Source organism: Spermophilus citellus (assembly GCF_964194105.1).
Source record: "Spermophilus citellus genome assembly, chromosome: 1".
Lineage (NCBI taxonomy): Eukaryota > Metazoa > Chordata > Mammalia > Rodentia > Sciuridae > Spermophilus > Spermophilus citellus.
Genome location: NC_138182.1, coordinates 115,123,314 through 115,150,895, shown reverse-complemented (window position 1 = coordinate 115,150,895; position 27,582 = coordinate 115,123,314). Strand labels below are relative to the sequence as shown.

General features: G+C 54.2%; 1 protein-coding gene across 3 annotated transcripts; it reads right to left on the bottom strand.

Annotated features, from left to right (window-relative positions):
• Positions 1 to 3,121: 3,121 nt before the first annotated feature.
• NLRP3 (NLR family pyrin domain containing 3) lies at positions 3,122 to 26,810 on the bottom strand. 3 transcript variants are annotated; one of them, XM_081277991.1, is made up of 11 exons: positions 26,735 to 26,810; positions 25,129 to 25,171; positions 24,607 to 24,927; positions 21,207 to 21,320; positions 18,598 to 20,356; positions 16,265 to 16,435; positions 13,301 to 13,471; positions 12,084 to 12,254; positions 7,117 to 7,287; positions 6,494 to 6,664; positions 3,122 to 3,640 (listed from the first exon to the last, which is right to left on the bottom strand). In XM_081277991.1, the coding sequence occupies exons 3-11, from the start codon at positions 24,881 to 24,883 to the stop codon at positions 3,541 to 3,543; spliced, it is 3,105 nt and encodes a 1,034-aa protein (XP_081134117.1). In that variant the 5' UTR covers positions 24,884 to 24,927; positions 25,129 to 25,171; positions 26,735 to 26,810; the 3' UTR covers positions 3,122 to 3,540. The 3 variants fall into 3 exon arrangements, with proteins under 3 accessions (XP_081134117.1, XP_081134119.1, XP_081134118.1); XM_081277993.1 differs by having other exon boundaries at positions 6,576 to 6,664; XM_081277992.1 differs by lacking the exon at positions 26,735 to 26,810 and adding an exon at positions 25,371 to 25,460.
• Positions 26,811 to 27,582: the final 772 nt, after the last annotated feature.

Genomic DNA, 27,582 nt, shown 5'->3' with positions numbered 1-27,582 from the left:
TAAACTTCTGATCTTTACTAATTCAGTAAATAACTGGAAATCAAACTTACACAAGCAGAAAATAGAGACTGTGGGCCTGGAGAGATGTTGGTCAGGGGCTACACGGCTTCGGATAGGCTCTCAAGAGCCCTGTGGTCCAGGTAGCGACTCCAGAAAACAACACTGTGTTGTTACCCAGGGGCTCTGATGCCAACCCCACTAAGTAGGTCAGGTGAGCTTGACTTAGCCATTCCACCATGTATACATATTTTAAAAACTCACCAGGTGTGCCATAGATATGTTCAATTTTTATTTGACAACTGTAGCTTAACTTGAAATTTTAAAATGTGGTAGTCGTCGGGAAAGCCCACTTCACTTAAGGTAACCAAAGACGGCTTCTCATATGGGGGTCATTGGCATGAACTGAAAAGATGAGGAAGGTCCAGGCTTGTGAGGAAGAGGGAGGAGAACTTGACGATTGTCAAGAACAAGGTCCAAAGCCAAAGAAAGGCCTTGTGTCCACAGCAGCAGGAGACAGAGGAAGCCACAACCACAGGCCACAGGTCAGAGCAAGCCAGGACTCAGAGGTGAGAGCCCTCCAGGAAGAGCTCCCAGGGGCAGTGCTGATCCTGGGGAGCATAAGGTCCTGCTGCCCCCTGGGGAGGCCCTGCTTAGGTCTGGCTGTGGGAGACCTACTCTGTGGGACGCTGAGTTCAGCACCTCTGAACACCCCATAAGGGGACAGCTGCACTGTGGTGATTCTGTTCAATGGCGACTTCTCTTTTTTGTGTGTTCTACATTATGAGTTGTACTTTCCTGAGGGAAGTCCATGCTGAGTCACTTAGTGGCCTGGAGGACCTTCCCTCCCATCTGCTCCCTCCCTCCTCTGGATCCACCCTCCCTGCTCTACCCTCTCTGACTGGTGTCTAACATCCCTCCCTTCTCTGGTGTCCACCATCCCTCCTCCTCCTCCCTCCTGCTCTGGTGACCACCATCCCCCCTCCCTCCCTCCCTCCTCTAATAGCCACCATCCCTCCTCCTCTTCCCTTCCTCCTGGTGTCCACCATCCCTCCTCCACCCTTCCTCCTGGGGTGCCACCATGCCTCTGGTATCCACAGTCTTTGTACTATTGATGTCTGACCAGCCACTTCACTGACAGTGCAGTTCTAATAATGCAGAACACTTCCTGGATGACCACCATCTCTCCTCCTCCCTCCTGCTCTGGTGACCACCATCCCTTCTCCCTCCCCCCTCCCTCCTCTGGTGTCCCGCCATGGTCTCTGTGTCCAGGGATTCCTCTCAGCCACTGAGGGGCAAACTCTTACACTCATAAAGCAGGTCTTAGTTCCTCGTGCTGCAAGTTCCCATGGCTGTGTGCGTTTAGTTTGTATGAGGGGCTGCTCCTAGCAAGGCTCTGTCACTGACAGGTACTGTGTGTGCACACTCACGCATGCCCCAGGGATGTAGCATGGTGAGGATCCCATCAGATCACTCACATTTCCTTTCCCCAAGTGCTCACTGCTTCTCTGTGCTGGGAATCTGCAGCCTCTCCTCTTCTGGCTGGTCATAAACAGTGTAAATAGCTGTGCACCAAGTCTCCCTCCTGGGCTGGGACCTCAGAGCTCGTTCCAACCTGCCTCTGTTGCCCGACTTCCTGGCCCTTCCCACCTCTAGTGTCCATGATTCAACCTCAAGTTGCATGTGATCAACTCTCAGCGTCCACGTGTGACAGAGCAGCAGCCCTCGTCTCTGCACCACCTCTTCTGCTCTGCGGTGTTCTCCATCTCCATGCGTGTATTTGAGTCACACTTTTTATTCAGCATTTCTAAGGGTCTGTGGCAAGGAGGCAATCTGAAGCATTTAACCAAGATGCAGAAAGCAAATATGCAGATAAGAGCTACTTGAAAGTCCTAGACCAGAGAAAGTCTGCACTGGCATGTCAGCCGCACAGCCGCCTTCACTATTTATGAAGTGCTAGGGATGGAACCCAGTGCTTCACCTGTGCTAAGCAAGCGTTCTACCACTGAGCCACTCCAGCCCTTTTTATTTTTCACTTTGAGACAGAGTCTCAGTTGCCCAGGCCACCCTTGAACATATGATCCTCTGCCTCAGTATCCCAAATAGCTAGGTGTATAATTTGGATATGAGATGTCCCCCCAAAATCTCCTTAACACAGGAATGTTCAGAGGTGAGATGGTTGACTAGATTATGAGATCTGTGACCTAATCAGTGCATTGAACTGTTTTCTGGATTAATAATGAAAGGACCACTGTACGGGATGGTCCCTGAATGCAGGTGGGGTGTGACTGAAGGAGCAGGCTCACTGGAGGTGTGCGCTTAGGGATTAGGTATTGTCCCCATGGCTCCTTCCCAGCCCCTCTACCATGCCATTCTGCCTCCCCTGGGCCCAGAGCTATGGAGTCAGCTGACCATAGGCTGAACTTCTGAAACCATGAGCCAAATGAACTTTTCCTCCTCTAGGTTATTCTTGTTGGGTATTTCGGTCACAGCAATGAAAAGCTGACTAACACATTGGCACACAGTTTCCTCTAGAGGGTCTTGCTATTTTTTAAAAAACAGCTTATCTGAAAAGCGTGTGTGCAATCATGAGATTGATTTACATTCTTGCACAACCTCTGTTCATCAACACGCCGCTTTGAGTAGCCAAGGCCTGGGTGGCTCGTTGAATGAGGAAGCGGGATTTCCATTTCTAGCAACATGTGTGCTCCAACACCGCCCAGGCTCACAGAAGCACTCGCTCCACCCTACACCCTATGCTGTGTGAGCACACCAGAGGGACTGCTCTTCTGTCAGGACAAATCCAAGACAGCCCAGGTGAGAGCCATGCCCTGTGTTCACTTCTGTGCCCTGTGCCATTCCACCCTGCCACACAGAGCTGACATTCCGCCCGCAGAGCTAGAGTAAGATGACTCGGTTTCCACCAACCACAGTTGAGTCACTTTGCAAAGAGATATTTAAATGCACACAGCAATCAATCTTGAGTAGTTTAGATGAATAATTCAAAAGATTTCTGGGTACTTTTTGGAATTAAGCAATCAATTTAATAACCAGAAGGTTTTATATGTTTCTCAATTTTCAACTAGCTAAAATAAACATGAATTACTTTTGTTAGAAAACTGTTACAAAATTAAAAATAAATAAGTAGCTGCCACAAAATTCCACATAGCACATAGGTAGTTCTGTGTAACAGACACTTAGTAGAAACAGGGGGATGGAGACTTTGGCAAAAGTAAACAGAGTGAGAAGGGAAGATGGGGAGGGGACACTTGGGGGCAGGAAGAGGAAAAGGAAGAGAACGTGTTTACTGAATGAGGTGACTCTGTGAGTCCATCAGGAACATCTGCAGCTGTGGTGGTGCTGAGAACCGCACTGTCCAGGGGAATGAATGGCCTCGGTTCCCTCCATGAGGGCGCTTTTGGTCACCCTGACTGTGACACTGATCATGTGGAGGTGACTCTGGGTGCAGGAGGGCTCACCTCACCTGTGACAGCTGGGTGGTGGAACCAAAGAATCCAGTGTCTGGCGGGCCTGTGTCCACCCCTACCATGAAGGCTCAAAGATGATGGTCAACTCTGGCCTTTCTTCCTGGAGCATTTCTAATGCACATTTTGTCTCATAATTGAAATACATCTCACACAACCTGTAAAGGCAAACAGAAACTATTAGGTTGTACTCAGAACACTCAGTTTTTAGCCTTAAGATTCTCATCTCCCAGCCAGTCATACACCTGTGATCTCAGCAACTCAGGAGGCCGAGCCAGGAGGATACCAAGTTCTGGGACAGACTGGGTCACTTGGGAAGACCCTGTCTCAGAATAAAAAAATAAAAAGGACTAGGGGTGCAGCTCAGGGGTAGAGCACCTTGGGGTCCACCCCCAGTGCTGGAGAAAAACTCATCTCCTCAAACCTTGAACCCTACATGCCTCTATGCTCTGAGTGCAGAGCTGGCTTCTGAAGTGTTGTTTCTGAGAAGTGTCTCCCTATGTTGCTCAGGCTGGCCTCAAACTCCTGGACTCGAGGATCCTGCGGCCTCAGCCTCCTGAGTAGCTGGAGTAACCATTACAGACTGCTCTATTCTGAACCTTCACGTTTGGCCTCTTCAAACACAGGTGAAGGTGAAGAAGACTGCATGATGACCACGTGTCCACTGCCAGGTCTAGCAGGTCACCTCTCGGCTGCCCACTCCTATGTCAACAGGTTGTGTTAGACACTGCGTTTCATGTGTCTGTAGGCACTTCACTGTGGCCTGAAGGAGGAAGGCCTTAATAAACACAACCACACGGAAACCCTCACAGCCAGTTTGGGCTTACACCTGTCCCTCTGCATCACCAGCGTCCTGTCTGGGCTCAGATCTTCTCAGTAGTCTTGCGTTTTCCGCGGCACTCACTTAATCAGGATCCCTACATCTGCCTTGCAGTGCGGGGACACCACGGAGGTGGTCTCTGATGTGAGCACCTCCCAGCCTTTCGTATCTTCTCTTGGAACCATCTGTCCCACCTCATTCCAGCAGGCTCTGGTTGGTGGTGTCACACACTAAGCGTCTGCCTTCAAACCCATGAAGCCCTGACCCCCAAGGCAAGATGGGGTTTTGGGAGGTGGTTAGAGACAGATGAAGTCACAAATGGGGCCCTCACAATGGTCGATGGCCTTGCAGGACAGACTCCAGAGCATCTATCCCAACTCTTCTCTCCCGCCCACCACCCACCAACCACCATAAGCACATCATAAAAAGGAAGCTATCTGCAAATAAGGGAAAAGCCCAACCAGCTTCGGAACTAGCCAGACCTTGATCTGGGACTTTCCAGCTTCCAGACTGTGAGAAACAAGCTCCCGCTGTTATGCCACCCGCCTGGTTTTGTTATGGAGGCTGGGGCTGAGAGAGACAGGCTCCTCGCATCTGTGAATTCCCCAGGCTGTTCTGAGCCTGTCCCCAGACCAGGTCATGAATGTCCCTCAGGGGTGCGTCAGTGACACACAAATAACAATGTCCCCAGCTTCATCCTGAGCAGTCCCGCCCTCTGTCCCTACACCTGTCTTTCCTGGGAACGTGGAGAAGTGTCCCACTGCATCCCCACCAGGGTGCAGCGCTGATCAGCCATTGTTGATTCCAACCTGCATCCTGGCGGGCTCAGCCTGGGAACAAGTAGTGGACAGGAGTCCCTGGACTCATGGAATATGTGTTGTGGGGAAAAGACATAGAGAATGAACCAGCAAGAAAATGACACAGCACGGAAGGGGTGCGCCACTGTGGAGGAGAATGAGAAGCAGCAAGGGCAGCGGGCTGCTTTCAGTACAAAGCCTCGTGCAGATCAGGTAGGGGTGTGTGGAAGCAGGCAAGTGGGAACTGGAAGGGACAGAACTTCAGGCACAGGGACAGCACCAGCAAAGGTCCAGAGATGGCTGTGCTCTGGCAAACCCGAAAGGAGACCACCGCAATGAAAGCAGCATGAGCATCAGAGGCAGCTGCCACTGGCAGAAGGGGCTCAGAGCCACCAAGAATTTGCAGTCCCCCCCCCCACCACTGTGAATGTGACAGGAAGTCACTAGAGCACCTGGAAAGAGTGAGAAGAACTGTCTCACATCCAGCAGCTCACTGTGTGTGCTACCCAAGGAGCAGTGCAGACATGGCATTTCAGAATGCATCCTACAACCCAGACCAGAGGTGACAGTGACCAGACAGTGACATGAAACCACCAAGAGGAGGCCAGGGAGTGGACATCCCATGGAAGCAGATCTCACAGGACAAGCTGATTGGTTAGATGCAGGTTTAAGAAAGAAGAGCTGTTAAGGTCAGCACCAGACTACTCTGGACTAAGTAAGTTTGGTCTTGACTGCAACTGGGATGGAGCTGATCAAAGACAGAGAGGAGGAGCAGGAGTTTGGATTTGGATGGGGGAGTTGCGGAGCACATTAAACCTCCAAGAGGAGGGATCAGAGAAGCATTCAGACATGGAATTCACAGAGGTAGCCTGAGGGCACAGCACATCCTTGGTGAAGCCAGAGACTGGACATTAAAATCAGGGAGAAAGTGTGAGCAACAAAAGTTAGCCCCGGGATCAAGACTTGACAATCCAACACGTACCAGACAGGAGGGTGAGGGGAGCCAGGAGAGCAGAGAGAGACCCAAGGACAGAATGCAGACCCCCAACGGCTGTGGCTCTAAGAATCTGGGAGACACTCTGCAACCTCCGGCCACAGAGCTGATGCCCATCACTGAGGCACAGAGGAAGTCCACGGGTCGAGGTCCCTCCTGCTGAGTGTCGTTCTGCAGAGCACTGTCGGCCACTGTCACCAGACTGGCTTCCCCCAGGACACTGGGTGGAAAGCCTTCTCGCACCGACTGTACCTGGGTGCTCTGAATCTCTGGATGCTGTTGACTTGGCAGCCCAATTCCTGTGTACCCCAGTAAAGGCACGGGGCCAGGCCCAACCTAACCCTGAGAGCCAGTGCCTCTGGAGAGTGGGGTTTGGGTGGCTCCTCTGCAGAGCACTCACTGTAGGCTCCGGAGGAAACAGCCCTGCTGCTTCAGGACCTCACAGAGCATCATGACCCCCAGGTCGCCAAGGTCATTGTTACCCAGGCTCAGCTTCTGCAGGCTCCGGTTGGAGGTCAGGATCCTGGAAAGATGCCAGCAGCAGTGTGAGGTGAGGCTGCAGTTGTCCAGTCTGCAAGAAGGAGTGATTCAAGGACACGCCCAGGTCATCCCCCCAGGGACCCAGGGTTGGAGCCTGCCCCAGAAAACTCCCAGGGCTAACTAGTGTGGTGCAGCCATATGTGCCAAAGGTCATCTTCCTGTCTTCTTTAAAGGGGAGGACACTCAAGGCTACTGGACTGTGCCCACCAATTAGTAAGGGAAGTTTCTTAACCTGTCATGCCCAGAAGCTGTGTCTGCCCCAGATTTCCATAAACTGCGAGCACCACTCTGTCCCTGCCTGCCTGCTGCACAGAGGACTGTGGTGCAAGGAGCTTGACTTGGCTTTACAAAATCTTGAAAACACCTGTTGTCCTGAGACTCTGTCATAGTCACATCTGTGACTCCTGGCCTCTCAGATTCAACGCCTCAGGCCCTTCCCACCAGGGACCACCCCTACACCACCTGAGGGAGCAGAGGACTCACTCCAACAACTGCAGCCTGCAGCTGGGAAGCAGGAGCCCCTCACAGAGGAGCTTGACGCCAGCGTCCCCAAGAGCATTGCCACGCAGGTACAGGTGTGTGAGGCTCCGGTTTGTTCTGAGCACGGAGGACAGAGCTGAGCAGCAAGAGGATGTGAGGCCAGAGTTCACCAACCTGCAGAAAGAGCAGAGTGAGCCCTCAGCGGGTGCCGATCCCAGCAGCCGTCTGAGCAGCTGTGCCCTTCACCTTGAGTGTAGTCTGAGGGGCGTCCCACAGGCAGGCAGCTCTCCACAGATGCTCTGCAGGGAGGGAGAGGAAAAGTGAAGGATCCCAGATCCCCCCACACTGCACTTCCTTGCAGATTCCTCCTGCCTCAGGCACCCAGCAGCACTCCAACCAGGAAAACACTCCAGCAGCTCCTGATGGCAGCCCCAGGGGCCTGCCTGAGTGACTCTGGCGCAGCCATAACGGCTCCACACCTTTTGCAGATAGAAATCCGAGTCTGCGGGAATCGTGTGCCTCTCTCCAAGGGCAGACGCTGGTCTCTCACCTAGTAATTCAACATGACCAACATGGCAAGGTGGTAGAGACAGGGCGAAGTCCCTGACAGCCCTCGGTACCAAGCTCAGGTTAAGGACTTCCCAGTCCTCTTGGACTTCCCTATCTGTCACCCCTGCTGTCCATTCCCTCTTCCTCCTGCCTGGAAAAGAGATTCTCAGAGCGTAAATCTTGGCTTGCATTAGAAGGGGTGAGGAGTTTGATGTTCTCCCTTTGGGTCAAGTTGAGCTCTCACCCAACAAGACCGTGAGGGCTCTGAGACAGACAGCTGTGTCCTTCCTGCCCGGGAGCTCATGAAGGCACACGGGCATCACACAAAGGCCACTCCGTCTGCAGTGAATGGCCATGAACAAGAACGTCTCGTGCGGTAACAGTGCCCCTGACCAGAGTTCTCGGCAAGGGCACATTTTAAGCCCTTTGGTCTCTAAAATCATGCATAACAGAAACAGAAGGAGTCGTTTCAATAGTGTGCGTGAACACATGACCAGGATGACAAGAATTCCTGTCACCAGCTCATCTCTGTTTCCCTCGTCGAGGGAGTATTGGAGTGAGAAAAACAAGGACGTGGGATGGAGGGGAAGTGATGCCCGGACCAGCAGACTGACAGGCGCTGAGTGGCCTACTCCCTCCTCCAGGAAGAACCACCATCAGGTCCTCGATGACCGCACACAGAAGGGACACGAGGCTCACTAGCAGAGATGGGCAGTGCCAGAGGAGGGGAAGGGGCCCTGCCCAGGAAGGGCAGCAGTGAGCAAGCAGCAGGAAGTCTGTGAAGACTCTGGCATTCAGGGCTGGGCGTGGCCAGGAACCCAGTACTGCAGCTGGAAGGACGCTGGAAGCTGGCAGGTAGGTGTGCACGGCGACAGGTTTGCACAAACAACAAATCCCCTGACTAGAGGGCGCACCAACGGGGTATCTCGGTCTCCCCACATCCAGCTCACCCTGTGTCCACTGAGCACAGAATCCTTGCCAGGCGCTGCCGGGGGGTTAGTCCGTTGGGCCTCAACTCACAAGAGCATCTCACAATGAAGACTGAAGAGCTAACACACTGGTGGGGTATTTGTTAGGTACCTCTCTGTGGGGTGATGATGCTGAATGGAATTATCCTATTGAATTATTAAAACTCAACATGGTGTTTCTCTTATCCCTACACTTACCATGGGAAAAAAAATGAGGATCAGAGTAATTGCTTAAGAATAAGTGGGGGACTTGGGTTGTGGCCCAGTGGTAGAGCACTTGCCTAGCATGTCTGAGGCCCTGGGTTGGATCCTCAGCACCACATAAAAACAAATAAGTGAAATAAAGGTATTGTGCCCATTTACAACTAAAATTTTTTTTCAAATAAAGTATAAGTGGGGCCTTCACAGCTGAGAATAAAGAGGAGAAGGGACAATCACGTCACCTAAGAAGGGACCAGAGGAGCAGGAGAGTGAGCCCAGGCCAGCTCCAGCACTAACACCAGCTCAGTGTCGCCGGGAGGGGGCAGAAATGGGGCCGGGGCTGGTCCAGAGGCTCATGTTTAGTGACCAAGCATGCAACCTCATCCTACTTTCGCAAAACCAACCTTTTTGAGGATTCTGAGGGACGGCTCCACACTGTCATTTTTGCAGGCTATCAAGTTTCCTTGGTGTGACGTTAAGGAAACCAAAAATAAGAAGAAGAAATAAAAGGACGGAACTGAAAGTCAAGGCAGCTTAGAGCTTCCCAATGTTCACTGGCTGGCAGGTCCCAGCAGAGTCCCCATCCAGTGGGAGCAGTTCAAAGAGGGGGAGGGCCATTTTGATGATTAATCACGTTTGCAAATACTCTCTGTGTTATGCTTCTGTGACACTGGGGAGGTGAGGGACAGGGGACACAACATGTCAGCTACAGATTAAGGCCTGAAGTTCAAGAGGAGAAAATCTGGCTATACCTAATAAAACACAGGTGTCTGGAAGTCCCAACTCCCTGAGTCCACCTAAGGAATCCACCTCTAGAGACTTACATATGTATGACCCGGGTGTGCAGGCACACACCTGTGATCCCAGCATCAGGGGAGGCTGAGGCAGGAGGACAGCAACTTTGAGGCCAGCCTCAGAAACTTAGCAAGGCCCTGAGCAACTTAGTCAGCTGGGCACAGAGGTCAGGGTCATGGGGGGCCTCTCCTCTGTAGGCTTTGCCCGGAGTGCTGGTCCCTGTTCTTCTCACAGCTCATGCCACACCTGATCCAGCACCTGCTCTGATGTGGCTTGTGCAGGAAGTCTTCACGGAAGGTGGGCAGAGAAGCAGCGTGACCCCGTGAGGCCACTTTTGTTTCCCTCTTATCTGTATCCGTCATCCTCTCCCTTTGAGGATGTTTGCAAAGACAGACATTATTTACTTGTAAAATAAAGGGGCCAAATCACACCTTGAACAACCAAGAGCAGCAGAGCACAGTGCTGAAGCTCTGTGTGCAGCTGTCCTCCAGGAAGACAGCTCTGGGGTGGGCGGGCAAGGGAGGGCCAGGCCTCCTGATGCAGACTGTGGTTGACTACACTGACGGAGTGCTCCTCAAAAACTCTTCTTACTATATGTTGCCCTGAATGCTGATCTGGCCAACTTTATGTCAGTAAAATGTGAACAAAGGTGCCTACTGTTTGCTTGTCTTTACACAACATACCAACAGAATTAAGATTCAGCTGGGTGCGGTGGCACATGCCTGTAATCCCAGAAGCTCAGGAGGTTGAGGCAGGAGGATCGCAAGTCCAAAGCCAGCCTCAGCAACAGTGAGGCACTAAACAGCTCAGTGAGACCCAGTCTCTAAATACAATACAAAATAGGGCCGGGATGTGGCTCAGTGGTCCAGTGCCCCTGAGTCAATCCCCAGTCCCCCCCCCAAAAAAAATGATTCAAACAGTCCTAGATGATGGGTCAAAAGAAAGGTCCACGTGAGCCCAGTGCAGGTTGAGAGCTGGATGCGGAGGCCCCCGTAAAGCCCCACAGCAACACTCCACCAGGCATCAAGGGCACAGGAAATGATGCCAGTGTGTGTGCGGGGAGCTTCACCACCTCTCCCCAGCATCCTCAGGCACAGGCTGTGCCCAGAGCCTCACTGCCTCTCTACCTGGCCTTGGTGGTGCACACACCTGTAGCCCCAGAGACCAAGGAGGTTGAGGCAGGAGGATTGCGAGTTCAAGGACAGCCTCAGCAATTTAGAAAGGCCCCAAGCAACTCAATGAGACCCTGTTTCAAGAAATTTTAAAAATATTTAATCAAAATTAATTTTTAAAAAATTTAAAATAATTTACAAATTAATTGTAGCTCCATGGTAAAGCATCCCTGGTGTCAATCTCCAATGCCCCAAAGAAAAGAAAATGTTGGCGACGCCTATAACTACTTTGTGTCATTTTTATGGGCCCAACTAAGAAAACCATGCAGGGATGCATGGAAAGTACGGGATTATTAGTCAGTATTCTGTATCCTTATTTACTGCAGAAATCCAGCCTCGAAAGCCTGACATGGCTGCCGAAAACCCAAGGCAAGCAGAGAGTCGGCCAGCAAAATCAGAGCTCATGGAAAGAAGGAGGCCCCAACTTCCTGTCTGAGGCACCTTTCTAAGGACCCTCAGCAAGCCAGCCCCCCTGGGAGAGCGTGACTGGGTGGGTGAAGATGCTGAGCTGTGTCCCAGGTGGAGATTTAGCAATGTCGGTGCAAGATAAGACAAGGGTGAGAGCTGCCCAGGGGCAGGACTACAGTTGCTTCTCAGAGCCCTGGGGAGGAGGACAGGGACCAGGACAGGGAACCAGAGGAGGTGCTGCATGGGGAGACACACTTGTGCTGAGGCCACACTGCTGCGGTCACTTGCATGCCTGCAGGTGTCCTCACCTAGAACAGGTGAACTCGGGCCAACTCTAGAGCTTCCTAATTCAATGGGAATTGGGCTGCACCTTCTCTAAAGTCTCTTCTAACTTTATGAATGCCAATAACCACAAATTAGCAAATACTGGCCTCATTAGCAGCAACCCAGCTGACCCTCGGTATCCTCTGGGGGGCTGGCTCCGCCCCTCCCCCACGCCCTGTGGCATCGGAGTCAGCAGGTGCTCACGTGCCCACAGAGTAGTGCAGAATGTGCTTATGGCCAGAACACCCTCTTGGACTCCCCTCGACGTTACTTACCATCCCTGATGGAATGCACACGATGCAGCTGTGACACTGCACTGTTTAGGGGACAATGACAAGGGAAACCTGTGTTTATGTTCAGTACAGACCTATTTTTTCAGACAGGTTTGGTCTGCGGCTGGTTAAGTCCATGATTGGTGGACTGTGGAGTGGACAGGAAGGGCGACCCCTGCCAGAACACTCTGTCACAGCTGCTTGGTTCTCTTCCCTAAGCCCAGCGGCCTCCCTCTCTGGGGTCACCACCACCTTCTGCCTGGGGCTGGAGGCAGCCTTACCCCAGCTTCTGCAGGCTGCACTGTGGATGTCCGACGGCCTCGCAGAGAGTTCCAACTCCTGAGTCCCCCAGGGTGTTCTCTCCAATGTAGAGTCTAGTCAAGGAGCGACTGGCACTCAGCGCGGCCGCAAGGTCCTGGCAGCACGCTGAGGTGAGGCAGCAACTGACCAACCTTTCATGGAGAGAAGAAAGTCTGTGGCTCTCCAGCTGGCCCCTCCAGGGGAAGCACCTGACCGCCCGCGTGCCCCACACTCCGCAGGAGCCTGACCTCCTGCTGTGGTAAAAAGCAAGCCCTTCCAAGCCCATCCAGCACTGTGACACCTCCCTGGCCCCTGGGCTGATGCCAAGGTGGCAAAGTAGGATAAAGTCGACCACTTTGCCATTCTAGCTGCACGAGTCAATGGCATACGCCGGTGCACAGTCTCCTGCTGCCACGGCCACCCATGCCTGGAGCTCTTTCCATAGACTGAACCGCAGCTGGACACCTTCACATCCTTCCCCTGGCCTCCCCACCTTGTTAACTCTCCCAGGTTTCCTGTGGGGTCGTGCAGTGCGGCCCTGCCCCTGGCTTAGCTCAGCCTGCACATGGGCCCGAAGGCCCGTGGCCCCTTCCACCAGGGGACACCTGCGGTGGGTCACTCCCAGCTGCCTGCTGCGTTTCTTTGTGGGCCTGTGCCTGGACCTCTGAGTAGAGCTGCTGGCTCAAGGGGTCATTCTGTTTGGGGAACTGCCACACAGCTTCCCAAGGGGGCTGTGCCACCTTGCCCCCCACCAGTGCCCGAGGCTCACTTCACCCCTCCACAACACTGGAGTGCTGGCTTGCTTTCCTTTGTCCCCACGTCTCCATCGTGAACTGGCTCCACCCTCCCGAGTGCTCCCTTCTCCAGAATGCAAGTCTCCCTCCAGTGTCAGGAAGCGTCACACTTTGGCATGGGTTTTCTATCTATCTGAGAGCTCCCCATGAAGTCTCACACTCTTTCTGCACACCCACCGTGGCCTTACGGGCCTTGGCTGGCCCCACCATTTCTTCATGCCCCACCAGGGCTTCCACTGGCTCTCCCAAGCCCCGACTGGGTGGTTGACAGCACCCACAGAAGACACCTGGGTCCTCCGAGCAGCCCGGCCGCTCTCACTGTGAAGCACCAGCTCCCGCAGCTCACTGCCCAGGAGCTGCCAGGCACCCCCACAGGCAGAGCTGCCCAGCGCGCCCAGACCCACCAGAGTTTCTGCAGACAGCAGAGTATGTGCTTCAGGCCCACACACAGAAGCCGGACCCCAAAGTCTCCCAGGGCGTTGTCACTCAGGTCCAGCTCCACCAGCTTCTGGTTGCTGCTCAGCACCAAGGAGATGTCGAAGCAGCACAGATGGGAAAGGCCACAGCGCCCCAGCCTGCAGCAAGACAGAGGCAAGAGGTGTCATGATGTCACGGTGGGCTCTGGGCTGTCCCCAAGGCCTGTGTGCAGTAGGCATGGCCGTCTGCCCCCAGTGCGACCGAGAGGTGGTGGAGCCTTTGGGGTGGAGCCTGGGGAAGGAGAGAGGTCACTGGGGACAGGCCCTGGAAAGGGACACGGGGACCCTGGCCCCACTCCTGTATCTCCTCAGGTCCCAGCCACCGTGATGAATGGACTCCACACATGCCCCACCTGAGTGGCTGTCTCACCCCATGCCCAGAGCAGCATAACCAGACCGAAGTAGAGCCAAAACAAACCTCCTCCTCTGCTTCCCTCGGGCTCCTGTCAGAGGGCAGGCTAACAGTCCCTTCCTGGCTGTCCACCCAGTGTGCACTTGCTGTGTGCACCAGCAGGCCCTGGGTTCTCCAGTGCGAGGGGAATGTGCCAGGCCCTCGTGGGAATGCCATCCACCAAGAGCTCCTAAATCTAGCCCTGGCACCAGGAGGCCAACTCTATAGAGTGGGTGTCGGGCAGCTGGCCATGGAGAGGCTGCAGCGGGTCCAGCTCGGCACCACGTCCCCACAGCGGTGCCCCAGCAGTGGCCTCGCTGTCTTTGCCAGCTTTTCTCCCCTGTTCTCGTGACGATTTAATCACAGTGCTCCGTTTACCCGGAGGAGAGACACTAAAGCAGAGGGCCTGGTTCTCAATGGCCTCCCTGTGTTTGGAGGTGACCCATCCCCCACAGCTCACATGTCAGGGGCTTGGGCTCAGCGTGGTGAAATCAGGAGGTGGTGGGAACTTCAAGAGGTTGGGCCGAGTGCAGGGTGCTGGCCTCCAAAGAGACTAGCATCATCTTCCTGGCACCCCAGTTAGTCCTCACAAGAGGGTGTCGTAAATGAGTGAGCCCAACCCCTCCTGACTCTCCAGCTTCCAAACTCACCATGCTCTCTCCCTCTGGCACACACTCCCATCATGATGCCATCCACCAAGAGACCCTCCCCAAGACTGGCACCAGGCTGTTTGGGCTTTTAGTCTCCAAATCTGTGAGCCAAATAAGCTGCTTTTCTTTCTTTTTTTTTTTTTAAAGAGAGAGTGAGAGAGGGGAGAGAGTGAGAGAGAATTTTAATATTTATTTTTTAGTTCTCAGCGGACACAACATCTTTGTTGGTATGTGGTGCTGAGGATCGAACCCGGGCCGCACGCATGCCAGGCGAGCACACTACCGCTTGAGCCACATCCCCAGCCAGCTGCTTTTCTTTCTAAAATACCCAGCCTCAAGTATTTTGTTGTAGCAACAGAAAACTTTTACCACTGTACACACACATACACACTTCACCACTGCCATCTCCCCCAACAACAACAACAATTTGTCCCTGTTATGGGAGCAGGAACACCTGGGGCACCTTCCTTTCTGTCCCCATCTTTATATCAACTGCAAGCACATAGACAGCTGGGTCTCTCCTTATCCACAAGCATCTCCTTATCCCTGTCTGTGTCTCACCCCCTAGAATCACGTGGGGAACCCAGAGGAGAAGCAAGGAGAGGGCCTTGGGGCGAAGCTCAAGAACCAAGGGTGCATGGTCAACAACCAGAACCCTGGGGCAAGAGGAGGCTTCTAATTTATGAAAAGAGTTGCAAGAGATTCAGGCATGGGAAGACACAGCCAAGGTAGGACTTGTGAACAATCCCGTCTCCTGCATGCAGAACAGATGGGCGGGGGCATGAGCAGATGGAGAGACCAAACAGCCTATAGGCTCTCTGTAGATGTGTGTCCAGGTGTTGCAAAGAGAGCAGCAAGACTGACCCAGAGGACCAAGAGGCCACTGTAATGACCAGCAGGGGTACAGGGTTGCTGGAGCGGGGCTGGTGAGAACCAGGAAAGGGGACAGTGGCTGTACAGTAGGTGAAATGGATGAGGCCAGGGTCGAGTGGGTGTGATGAGCATGAGAGGTGGCCGCAGGAGCTGGGCACAGTGGCCCAGACCTGCAGTCCCTGCCACACGGGAGGCTGAGGTGGGAAGGTCTCCAGGGGCTCAAGACCAGCCTGGGAAACACTTTTTACCCACCCCACCCCCAAAAAAAGAAGAAGAAGCAGGCCTCCCTGTGGACATGCCGCTTTTCATGTAGCGCAGGGGCACGTGCTGACCTGGAGCTGCAGAGGGCAGGGAACCCAGCTGCACTCAGACATGTGAATCTGACTCAGCTCTGGCGGACAGTGGGACTTCCTAGCAAAGCCACAGGAGAGTCCCCAGGACATTTCAATCTATGCAGAACATCCTGGTGGTATAACTCAGCTAACCGTGACCATGCGTAATGAAACTCCGGCTCTCCTCCATGAACCTGGCCACGAGGACATGGGAGAGAGTAAAAGTCATGGCCTTTTTGTTTGCCACCAAGAACTCACTTTCTTCTCAGTTCCTCCCCAGTCCTCCCCCATCCAAAACTGCCCTGGCTGTCCTCCTGGCCACTTGCAATGGACAGGAGGACCACAGAATAGATGTGCATTTGAAAAGAGGGTCTTCCCACCAGTGGTAAGTGGAAGGAGGTCATTGGTGTGGACCTCTAACTGGTGTCCTGTCAGGGAGAGGCCACAGACCCAACAGAGAGAGTGTGAAGACAAGGACAAAACAGCGACCTCCGCGCCCAGATGAGAGGCCTCAGGAAAAGCCAGCCTGCTGACCCTCGGCCTGGCTGGGAAATAAAGTCGGGCCTGTGGGCTTTGCCAGGCAGCTGAGGACAGCCCCAGCATCCCTGCAGGCCTGCCCCTCCCGCGAGGAGCAAGGGGCACTCACCACAGCCTCTGGATGTTGCAGCCCGGCTGCTGGAGAGCCTCGCAGAGCACCCTCGTGCCTGGGTCCCCCAGGGTGTTGTCACTGAGGTCCAGCTCAGTCAGGCACTGATTGCTGCTCAGCACTGAGAAGAGGCCCCGGCAAAAGCTGGACGTGAGAGAGCAGCTCACCAGCCTAGAAGTCGGAAGGGAGAGGGAGAGAAGGAAGACTGGTTTCTAAAGTCAGGAGCAGAACCAGAGATGCCTGGCTGGTTCATAGGAGGCCCCAGGGATGGGAAGGCCCAGAAGGCTCAGGAGGAATCCAGAGGGCGGGACGCTGGGAAGACCTCTGCCACCGAGAATGGACCCCCGGCGCCCTCCAGCTGCCCACAGCCTGCCTGCCCTGGGCAAGCCTTCCATGGCAAGGGACAGCCTCCCTCAGGCATCTGCCCATCTGCCCCCAATAGGAGACACCGGGCGGCTTGTCAACAACAGAAATGGGCTTGCTGCCGGTGCTCTGGACGTCCAAGAGCAAGGGCTGCACGCTTAGTGCCGACGAGGGCCCGTTTCCTGGTCCATAGATGGTGCCTTCAGTCTCACAGAAGGGACTTCAGAAGTGAAATGACCCAAGGACCTCCAGGTAGGACAGGGCGACTGGCTTCAGCTCCCTGGCCATCCCCCAAGGGGTGCTTTGGGTGACATCCTAATGCCAAAGCACATGGGAGAATCTAAGAGTCAACGTCCCAGGAAGGGACAGCAGTGTTTGCTAGCAGGGATGGGGACAGGGGAAAGGGCTGGCCTGTGAAAGGAGGCGAAGCTTCAGCAAGTGGGGCAGGGATGAGCTTTGGTTGCCTGTGGCACGGCCTGAGGACCACAGTCGATAACAACTTTTTGTGCATGTTGAAATCGATAAAATGGACTTTAGCACTCTCACCACCAAATATGTGTGCACTGGTGAATTATGGGTATGCCAATCAACGCCATCAAAACATCATGGCCTGGGGCAGCTCAGTGTCCGAGCATATGCTTAGCGTGAGCAAGGCCCTGGGTTTGATCCCCAGCACACCAAACAAGCCATCCGCCTGTCTGTGTCTGTCCCTATCAGTCACTTATCTATTTATCATCTATCTCTCTCCATTATTCTCCAGTTTAAAATAAATCTAAAGCCAAGGCAGAGCCTCAAAGGAGGCTCTGCCCTCCCTGCCCTGCCCCCACGAGTCACCCTAGGGCTGTCCACGCTGCCATGCCACCCGGCGATCACCTGTGCTCTTTCTGCACATGGAGACTGTACTCTCTCTGCCCCTGCCAGTCCCTGTCCCCACCACCACCACACAGGACCAAGCCTCCAAGGCAGCCTGGCTTCCCTGCCTCCACCACTCTAGGTCCCCCTGTCCTTTGCGTTACTAGTTTGTTTTAGGGGGCTTGGTCTTGGAGATTGAACTCAGGTCACTTTGCCACTGAGCTACATTCCAGCCCTTTTCTTTTCTTTTCTTTTTAGTGCTTGGGATGGAACCCAGGGCCTTGTGCATGTGAGGCAAGCGCTCTACCAACTGAGCTATGTCCCCAGCCCTTCATTTTTATTTGGAGACAGGGTCTTACTGAGTCACTGAGGCCCCAGGTGTGCAGCACCTTGCCCTGCTCCTCTGTGTTCCTGGACTCCAACTCTCAGGGTTGTTCTGCCCCTCAGGCACTGACCACCTGCCATGAATGCTGTACTTTGGATGTGTGCCCCAAAGCGTGTGCCGGACAGAGGAGCCTGGTAGGAATGCTCTGGTCACAGGGTCTCCATCCTCACATAGACTACCACCATTACAGAAGGAAGGGGGCTGAGGTCCCACTTCTTGCACCCTCATGTGCACACACCCTCTCTTGCTCTTCCACCTTCCCCCAAGGGATGATGTAGCACAAAGTTCCTCTCCAGGGGTAGGCCCATAGGTCTAGGACTTCCCAGTCTCCAGAACTGTAATTAATAAACCTTTGATCTTTGCAAATGTCCCAGCCTCAGGCATTCTAATATAACAGCACAAATATAGACGAAGACAATGCACCAAGTAGATTATCAGCAATTGAAGTTTATAAACACTTCCATGCAATTCTGCACCCACCCAATACTTCATGCTGAACTGGCATGTTCCCAAACACTTGTTTCTTGTTTTATGGGTTTTCTTTGTCATTGGTTTTATCCACCAACCAAAAGTCAATCTCTGATAACGAAGGGGTCTGACAGAAATGAGCATCGGTGACATCATTATATGGCACTTGCAGGATAGTTTAAAAGAGAGGAGAGGCAGAAGTACCATGAAAAGGAGCCAGAAAGCAGAGGCACATTCTGCCTCCTGTTGGAACCTGTCTCCTTACCTGTGAGAATAAGCAGCATGAGGATCCAGGAGAGCTCGCTGGCTGGTGGGGAGATGTCTGCTCTCCTCCTCCTCTTCCTCCTCCTCCTTGGGCAAGTTGTGCAGAAACCCCAGGGAGAGTTTCTCCACACAACGACAGTTCTTGATACAGAAGGAAGAAACCACATGGTCCATTCTGGTGGAGAGGTTGATCTCCATTTTGGGGAAGTGGTCCAGGGCCCGCTGCACGAAGTCCTCCTCCTGCATCTCGTACAGGCAGTAGAATAGCTCCAGCTGGCTGGGCTGCACCTGCAGCTTCTTGGCCTTGGCTTTGGCTTCAATCCATTTCAGCAGCTCCACCCTGACTTGCTGAGAGATCTTGCAGCTCAGTTTTTTCTCCAAGTACGAGGCCCTCTCCTGGTTCACAAGGCCAAAGAGGAAGCGCACCACGAAGATCAGGTATCCCTTCTCGAACTTGCCATAGTTCTCCAGCAGCACCCTGACATCTCGGTCTGGAAGCTCCAGACGCCGAGTGGGCACACCCCTCTCCCTGCCCGCCTCCTCCTCCTCCTCCTCCAGCAGGTAGTACATGGCCGCAAAGAACTCCTGGAAGGTCATATGGATGAAGCTGTAGAGCTTCTCGCAGTCCACCTCCTTCTGGAACAGATTCATCCTCAGGAAGGCCGACACGTCCACCTCCTGCAGGCCGTGGTCCCTCAGGTCACACTCCTCAAAGAGGATCTTCTGGTTCCAGATTCCGTCCGCAGCCAGAGAGCAGAGGCTCCGGAGGTGGGCGGAGAGGTGCTGCTCCTGGCCGCCCCCGCGGGAGTGTAGCAGGCTGGAGAGGAAGAAGACATACACGGCTGTCGTGGTCTTGGACGTCTGAGCCAGGCCCTTCCCACTCTCCATCTGCTGCTTCAGCCCGGTGCACACGATCCAGCAGACCAGCGGGATGAAGCACATGGTGAACAGGATCTCATTCTCCTGGATCAGCCTGAAGGCCTCACTGGCTTGCGCCTCCGTGGAGAAGTACTTGAAGAAATACTCCTTCCTCCTGGTCTCGGAGAAACCCAGGATCTCCACATGCCGAGGGTGGTCCAGCAGGTGCTGCAGTTTCTCCAGGGCCACGGGCCTTGTTGTGATCAGCAGAGAGGCCTCAGGCAGCAGCTTCTTCCTGATAAGGCTGCTCAGGAGGACATCCCCTGGCTCGGCCTTCTGCCAGTTGGTGCAGACCACGCCTAAGTGCTCGTCAAAGGCTCCCTGCAGCTCGTCGAAGCCATCCATGAGGAAGAGAACCCTGGATGGCTTGCGCATGATCTTGTGCACAGGTGGGTTTGGGTCAGGGCAGCAGCTGACGATCAGGTCCCCCAGGCTCCTCGGGGTCACCAGGCTCACCTCGCGACAGTGAATGTAGAACAGATAGTCAAACTTGTCCTGGAAGAGCTTTCCGGATGCCCAGTCCAACATAATCTTTCTGGCCAGGATCGTTTTCCCGATGCCGGCAGCTCCCTGGAATACCACCGTGTGCACAGGCTCTGAATGCTGGTCGTTGGGCTCGAATAGCTGCTCCAGCCTGATGGGGCTCATGGGCCTGTCCCACGTCTTGGTCCCGCCGATGGCCAGCAGCTCCTGCTCCCGCTCCTGCTGGCTCGGGTACTCCTTGACCAGCCGCAGCCGCGTGTAGCGCCTGTTGAGGTCCACGCTCTCACCCAGGCGCGCGTTCCTGTCCTCGATGCAGTGGAACCTGCTCCTCACATGTCTCCGGTACTCCTTGCAGTAATCTAGGCAGAGACAGAAAGTCATGAGGCCCTGGAGAGACAGAAAGTCAGACCGCTGACAGAGCCGCGCAGCTGTGCGCCCTGCAGGGGGCGCTGAGGCTGCCGCCCAGAGGGCAAGATGGGAAGGCAGGGAGCTCGCACGGGCTGCCAGCAGGAGGCAGTGTGCCTCCCACGTGTGTGTGTGTGTGTGTGTGTGTGTGTGTGTGTGTGTGGAACCCAGGTAGGAGCACACGAGCTACTGTATTTCAGATGTGTCTAGATGCAAATCCACGTCTGCATTCCTTAAAACAACAAGAAAAAAAATGGGCCTGTGATCAAGAGGGAATGGCAATGGGGACAGAGACAGAGGAGATGTCATTTCTCCAGGGCCTGCTGGGAAGGGTCCCAGAAGCATTACACTCTCACAAGCAAAACTGAGCAGAGGTCCAAGCTGTGCATGCAGCCACCAGCCAGAAAGCACTTCCTTTTCTAATCTTACTCCCTCCCTACATCCTTAGACCTTGAACCCCTCAGCACCTCCCTGGGCTCTGGGACCATGAGGAGCCAGGCAAGCCCAGATCTGCTTCCTTGACTGATAGTGGATTTCCTAAAACAGGTCTTGCATCCCAAGGAGTAGAGGAGGGGTGCACTGGACACACCTGTAATCCCAGCTACTCCAGAGGCTGAGGCAGGAGGATCAGCTTCAGCAACTTGGAAAGAAAAGGACTGGGGATGTGGCTCAAGGGAGAGCACCTCTGGATTCAATCCAAAAAGCAGAACAAAACAAGGAGCAGGAGCAAACAGGACCATGACTGGCCAGCTGTGCAGCCCCTGACCCAGGTCGGAAACCCAGTGGAAGGCCAACATGGCTTACCATACTTCTTTTTACAAGCTGAGATTCTGGAAAGACAGGTCAGCAAACTCTTCCACTCCTCTTCGATGCTGTCTTCCTGGCACACCACAGTGGGACCGGAAACATGAGTGTTATCTGAACACCAGAGGAAGAAAACATGAAGTGTCAAAAGCCAGGCTTCAGGAAGCAGCTGAGAGCAGCCCAACAGTGGCCAAGGTCAGGGTCGCCCCAGATGTCCCCCAGACTGAGGCCAGGCTCGGGGTTGCAGGCTCTGGGTGCTCAGCCACAAGTCGAGGTGGGAGCCTCCTGCACTCCAGCTTTGAAATGGGACTGCACCCACCTGCCAGCCTGGGGCCCCACACTGCTTCCACCCTCAGAGTGTCCTCCTCAGAGCACCCTCCCAGGCCCAGGGATGCACCAGCCAAGGCGCCAGCCAGGCCAGTCTCCACCTGTCCAACAGGGAGGCCAGCCCAGGGCCTCAAGGTCTGCAGCAGGGAATAGCCTTCCCTGCCTGCCATGGCCTGTGTCCACCTCACCTACACCCTGTGCTCTCACATCTAGACTTCTGGGTCTTCCAGGACAAGAAGGACCCATTGGGTTCCATTCTAATATAGTCATTTAGAGCCTGGCTGACCTTAGATTCACCCAGGGAGCTTTATAACGCTGACTCCAGGGATCCCGCAGCGATGGCTGTCTGTGTGAGGTGAGGCCCAGCTGCCCTCTTATATTCAAAGCTCCAATATGCACCCACAGAGGTCTGAACAGTCACTGGTGACATCCCCAAGTAGCTACTCATGGAGAAACAGAGGCCTGGTAAGACAAAGGTCGGCCTAGGAGAACTACCTAGGACAGCAGCAGGTGGGTGGGACCTGAGAGCAAAGTGGAAGACTCCAGAGCCTGTGTGCTCATTGAGAAAGCAAACGCTATTGGCAAAGTCACCAAAGCCACATTTAACTCATCCCAGGCCCACCCACCCTAATCTTACCCAAGTTTGACCTGGCCCAAAGACTCCAAACTAGGATTCTAACTTTTCCACTCAGAATCCTGATGTGGAAGCCAGCGTGGCATGGTAGCTAAGAACTAGACTTTGAGCCGGATGCAGTGGTGCACACCTACAATCCCAGCAGCTCAGGAGGCTGAGGCAAGAGGATCACAAGTTCAAAGCCAGCCTCAGCAACAGTGAGGCACTAAGCAGCTCACTGAGACCCTGTCTCTAAATAAAATACAAAATAGGGCTGGGGATGTGGCTCAGTGGTCAAGTGCCTCTGGGTTCAATCCCTGGTACCCACCCCCTGCAAAAATAAATAAATAAACAAAACTAGACTTTGGTCAAACACCCCTGCCTTTCTACCTGGCTGCAGCTCTGGCCAGAAGGAGCCCGGGGCAAGCAGAAGGTCAGGGTTCAGCTCTCTCACTAGGAAGCAGGGAAACTCCACAAACCACCCCATGGGGCTCTCGAACCATCCACAGAGTCAACAGAGCTGCCTCCTGGGAACTCCAGAGCAGCATCATCCTTCAGTGTGACTCCAGGGGTGTGTCAGCATTATAAAGCTTCCTGGGTGACTCTTAGGTCAGAACTGTGTGGTCATGGATCTGTCTGCAGGGTCACCCTGTGCACCTCCTCCCTACCTCCCTTCTCTCCCCACTCTGCCCCTGCGGTGGCCACCTGGCTGCGCAGCTCCTTATCTGCTGAGTGCCCCCCTCCCTCCTTTCACTGCCACGGCTTGAAATCATCCTCTGGCTTTCTAGGTCACTGGCCCTCCTGCCACACACCAGGCTGGGAGGAAGCATCTCCCCCAGTGTGTACACAGGGGTTGAGGACGGTTCTGCCACTGCTTCCGTTCCCCAGGTAGCAGCCATAGGAAAGGCTTTACCCACAAATGACATCATTCTGTGAGGACAGAGTTTCCCCTGAGCTGTCGGGGTGGGCTTTGGCTTGTGGACCCTGTGAGTGACACTGAACCAAGCACACTCCTGCTGGACTTGAGGAGCAGGGTGCAGGCCCCAGGCCCAGCAGGCAGAGGCCAGGAGGTGGCCAGGGGAGCAGCTTCCTGGGCTGGGTAACTCTGCATTGGCTCTTTAAGGAGTCAGGAAAAGCAAACTGCTTCCTGATCTTCTCAGAGCTCTTCCAGGAGGGAAGAAAGAGGGAAAAGCCCAAAAATTCCTTTAGAACACTAACTTCTGGGTATTGAAGGATGCCAACAGGAAAAGGCAAAACCCAAAGGGTGGGGAGAGGCACCGCAAGTCATTCATCTAACAGGGCAAAGTCCTGTGGAAAGCGCCCTTGTGAGTTAACAGGGAAACCCAGCAACAGAAAAGGATGTGAGTAGGACTTTCTCCAAAGAAGCAATGCACATGGCCAACTAGCCCCCAGGAAGGTGCTCAGCACCTGCACCCCAGGGAGGCACTGACAACTGCAGACAGGGCCGGGCACCGCTCAGTGGGCAGCCCATGTCCAGCACATGCAGATGCCCAGGGTTTGATCCCCAGCAGGCAGAAAAACAAAAACAGAAAAAAAACTGCAATGAGGTGCCAGCTCATGCTTCTTTGGCTGATTACTGCTTTGAAAATGGAAAATACTGGATATGGAGAAATCGAGACTCTCATGTCCCGTTGGTGGGAATATAAAATTGCATCTGGTATAAAGAACTGTGCTGGGGCTCTCCAAAACAAGCACAGGGTGACCACAGGGTCCCTAAGTCCGCTTCCAGGCATACGCCCAAAAGAGTTCCTACGGGGCTCTGGAAGAGGGCTTTGTGCACCAAAGCTCACACCACTGATGATAAGGAGGAAGTAGCACAAGTGTTCAGGGACAGCTGGGTGTGTGGGTGAGATGCGGTCTGTACAGGAGACTCGGACGCCCTTCAGTCTCTAAGGAGGAAGGTGTGCCAGGCGCAGTGGTGCACACCTGTAACCCCAGAGGCGTGGAAGCTGAGGCAGGAGGATCGCGAGTTCAAAGGCAGGCTTAGCAACTTAGCAAGGCCCTGTCTCAAAATAAAACATTTTTTAAAGGGCTGGGGATGTAGCCCAGTGGTTAAATGCCCTGGATTCAATTCCTGGGGATATATATATATATATATAAATGGAAAAGAGGAACCTATAGCATGGGTGAGCCTGGAGGGCAGGCTAAGTGAAATAAATCAGTCACAAAAAAGACACTGCCACCTGAGCCCACTGTAGAGGAACCCAGGCAGCAAAACTCTGGAGACAGAAGGCAGGGCGCTTCCAGATGCTGGATGGCATGAGGAGGGTCTGTTGTGCAGGTGAGCTGCTCAACAGCACAAGTGTCCTCACCACTGGACTTCAAGAGAGAAAGAGGCAGAGCTGGGCCGGGCACACTCCACCAGTACTGAAGAAGAGCGTTCCTCAGGTATAACTGATTAGGACTAATAAAGAAAGAAGAAGAGTCTCGCCCACTCACCCGCCTCTGGCTGCTCCCTCCTAGCTTTCTCATAAAGGTCTCTCCTGTTGATGGCAGAGAAAATCCACACGGCCATGGCCCAGGCCTTCTCCTCCCCATTGAAGTCGATCATGAGTGTGGCCAGATCCAAGTGGTCAGCCCTCTCTGTGTGGCCCCGTGGGAGTGGGGTGCAGCCCTTCTGCGGAGGGTAATCCTCCAGGTGCATCTTGAACTTCTTCAGGTCTGAGTCCTCCAGGTCCTCCAGGTATCGGGCCAGCCGGCAGCGCACACTTGCCATCTTGAGGAGCAGCCTGGAGCAGGGTCCAGGGGCTCAGGTCCTCCCTGGGGTGGCAGGAGCAGAACAGCAGTGGGTAAGAAGCCCGGGTAGGAACACTATCACCAAAGGCTCAGGGAACACTGTGAAGTAGCTAAGGCCCAGGGAACCCACAGGTATGCAGGACTCAGAGTACTCAGGGGAATAAAAGTATCACTGGACTCAGTGAAGCACCACCTCCCATCTTGAAAAGTGGGCCCCATGCTTACCAGAAAGCTCTCCTGCTGGCCTGAGCCATGGGAGGGAAGCCTCCTGTGGGGTAGAAACATGCATGCCCATAAGCAGGAGCACACCACCGTGCCTGGCAGACTCGCACTGCCTGAGGCACCAGACAGAACAGAGAGAGCCCTGCCCTGGCTGTGGCCCTGGGCAGAATGGCCCTCTGCTTCTCGGCTTGAGATTCCGCCTTTAGGAACTGAGGATGAAGGCTGGGTTTCTCCCCTATCCTGACCTGAGGAAGATGCAGGCCAGGGCCCAGCAGCAGTCTAAGGTACACAGGAGGAGCTCAGGCAGCTCCAGAGGAGGGCAGGTCTCCAGCTGTCCTCTTCAGCCCACTGGCGGACAGGAACAGAAATTCCAGGGAACCAGAGTATGTGTGGAAAGTGACAATGTGTCCCCTCCACGTCTCCTTCAAGTTCCCAGTATGATCGCTATCACCCATGTCGCCAGGCTCCCATTGGCCAGCTGTGTGGCCCTGGAGTTTATTCCTTCTCTGATCTCCACGGAGCCCATGAGATGTGCACTTTCCCAGGGCCAGCACATGGCTGCAGAGGCCTAGGCTCAGTGCCTGCCCAGCAGTTCACAGGCCGGAAGGAACAGAGCCAGGTTTAAATCAGAGGCACATGTGGGATCATGTCCCCCAGCAGGTATGAGGCAGAAAGCCAAGGCACTCAGAGACTCAGGGTAGAAGGGAGAGCAGTGCCCCTTCCCTGGGTGGAGGGAAGAGCAGCACCCCTCCCTGGGTGGAGGGGAGAGCAGTGCCCCTTCCCTGGGTGGAGGGAAGAGCAGCGCACCTTGCCTGGGTGGAGGGGAGAGCAGCACCCCTCCCTGGGTGGAAGGGAGAACAACGCCCCTCCCTGACAATTGTAGCTGTTTCCCTAACTGGATCTCAGGCTCCACCCAGGCGAGATCACCAGCTGCATCTATAAGTGCACCTCATCTCCCAGTATGTGGACAGACGGACAGGCTGGCTTTGTTTGGAATGCTCTCATTGAGTCCTCCGTCTTGCTATATTGGCAAGAGGACATCAGCTTCCAAGCCATGTGTAATGACCCAGGCAGGCAGGGCTAGGAAAGGGACAGCAGCCTGGTGGTGGACACACAGGGGAGCCTCGGTCCCTGTTCTCCCTCCTCTTGCCTCCCAGCTCCCGCTTTTGGACCACCCAGAGTCCATCCTTCTGTGTCTTCTGGGTTCTCCAGCAGCTCCCAACTCTGTGGTCCTCCTCCTCAGGAGGTGTCCATCCTCTGTTCCCCTCAGCCCCAGGTCTTTACTTTGACTGTCCCCTGCTTTCCTGCAGGTTCATGTCCTCATGGGCATCCCACCCTTCAACTGCCCGGAGGGGATGCTGGCCACATCTGCCGGGTCACGGGGGTAAGCTGAAGCTGCTCCCCTGCCCTCCCCCACACACGTACACACATGCATTTGCACACACAACGAGTGAAAGCATGAAGGAACATTCCAGAGACACTGCTGAAGGGCAGACTTGGACGCTAGAAGAAGAAATCCCTAATCCACTAACCCAGGAAAACCCTGTCCCTACGCCCAGCCCACCCTTCCTCCCCTCGTCTTTCCAAGCACCCTGCTCCATGGACTCACCCAGACACAGCCTTGGAAACGAGTGGGGAGGAAATGAGATGAATTTATAGTGGTCATGGCCCAGCAGGGCAGGAAGGATGTGGTCTCGGCATGGAGTGAAGAGCTTGCATCACGACAGAGGCAGGGACTGAGGGCTCCTTCAGTTTTCCACACTGAATCTGCAGCTCTTGGCCAGTCTGGGCTAGCAGCAAGGTGCACCCCTGTCCCCAGGCCCCTGGGGAAGCAGTGTGTCCTGGGGGCTACAGTAGCAGTTCCTCCCACCCTCAGCACCCTGCACACAGGGAGGAGCGACCCCCAGGAAGCCAGAGCCGGTGAAGAGGGAGTCCAGGGTGGCCACCTTCTAGCCCCCAGGCCTGTGTTCTGTCCCTGAAGGTGGAGGAGGACAGCAGGCCGCTGCAGGTTCTATCTGATGTTATTTTTAAGACACAAATTCTACTCCCTGACTTTCCACTCACTGCTCAGCTAAACCAGAGAATATTATTATTTATTTTTTAAAACTCTTTTTTTTAATATTTATTTTTTTTAGGTGTAGATGGACATAACACAATGCCTTTATTTTTATGCAGTGCTGAGAATCGAACCCGGGTCCCACCCATGCTAGGCGAGCGCTCTACCGCTGAGCCACAATCCCAGCCCAGAGAATATTTTAAAATATAATTTCCATATGCAATAAAAAGTTGTTGCAGCCACTCGGAAGGCCAAGGCAGGAGGATGGCAAGTTTGAAGCCAGCCTGGGTGACTTAGTGAGACCCTGTCTCAAAATTTTAAAAAGCATGGGGGATGTAGCTCAGTGTTCAATCCTGATAAGGAATGGGGGATGAACTCAGATAGACACCGCTCCAGAGACG

What these genes read in the sequence shown, in the direction of transcription:
- NLRP3 (XM_081277991.1), bottom strand. Translation starts at nt 24,883, where the DNA reads ATGGCAAGTGTGCGCTGCCGGCTGGCCCGATACCTGGAGGACCTGGAG. An exon ending in TGCAACATCCAGAGGCTGTG is followed by an intron (nt 13,472 to 16,264) that starts GTGAGTGCCCCT and finishes GTCTTGCTGCAG; the next exon opens with GCTGGGGCGCTGTGGCCTTT. An exon ending in TGCAGCCTGCAGAAGCTGGG is followed by an intron (nt 7,288 to 12,083) that starts GTAAGGCTGCCT and finishes CTCTTTCTGCAG; the next exon opens with GTTGGTGAACTCTGGCCTCA.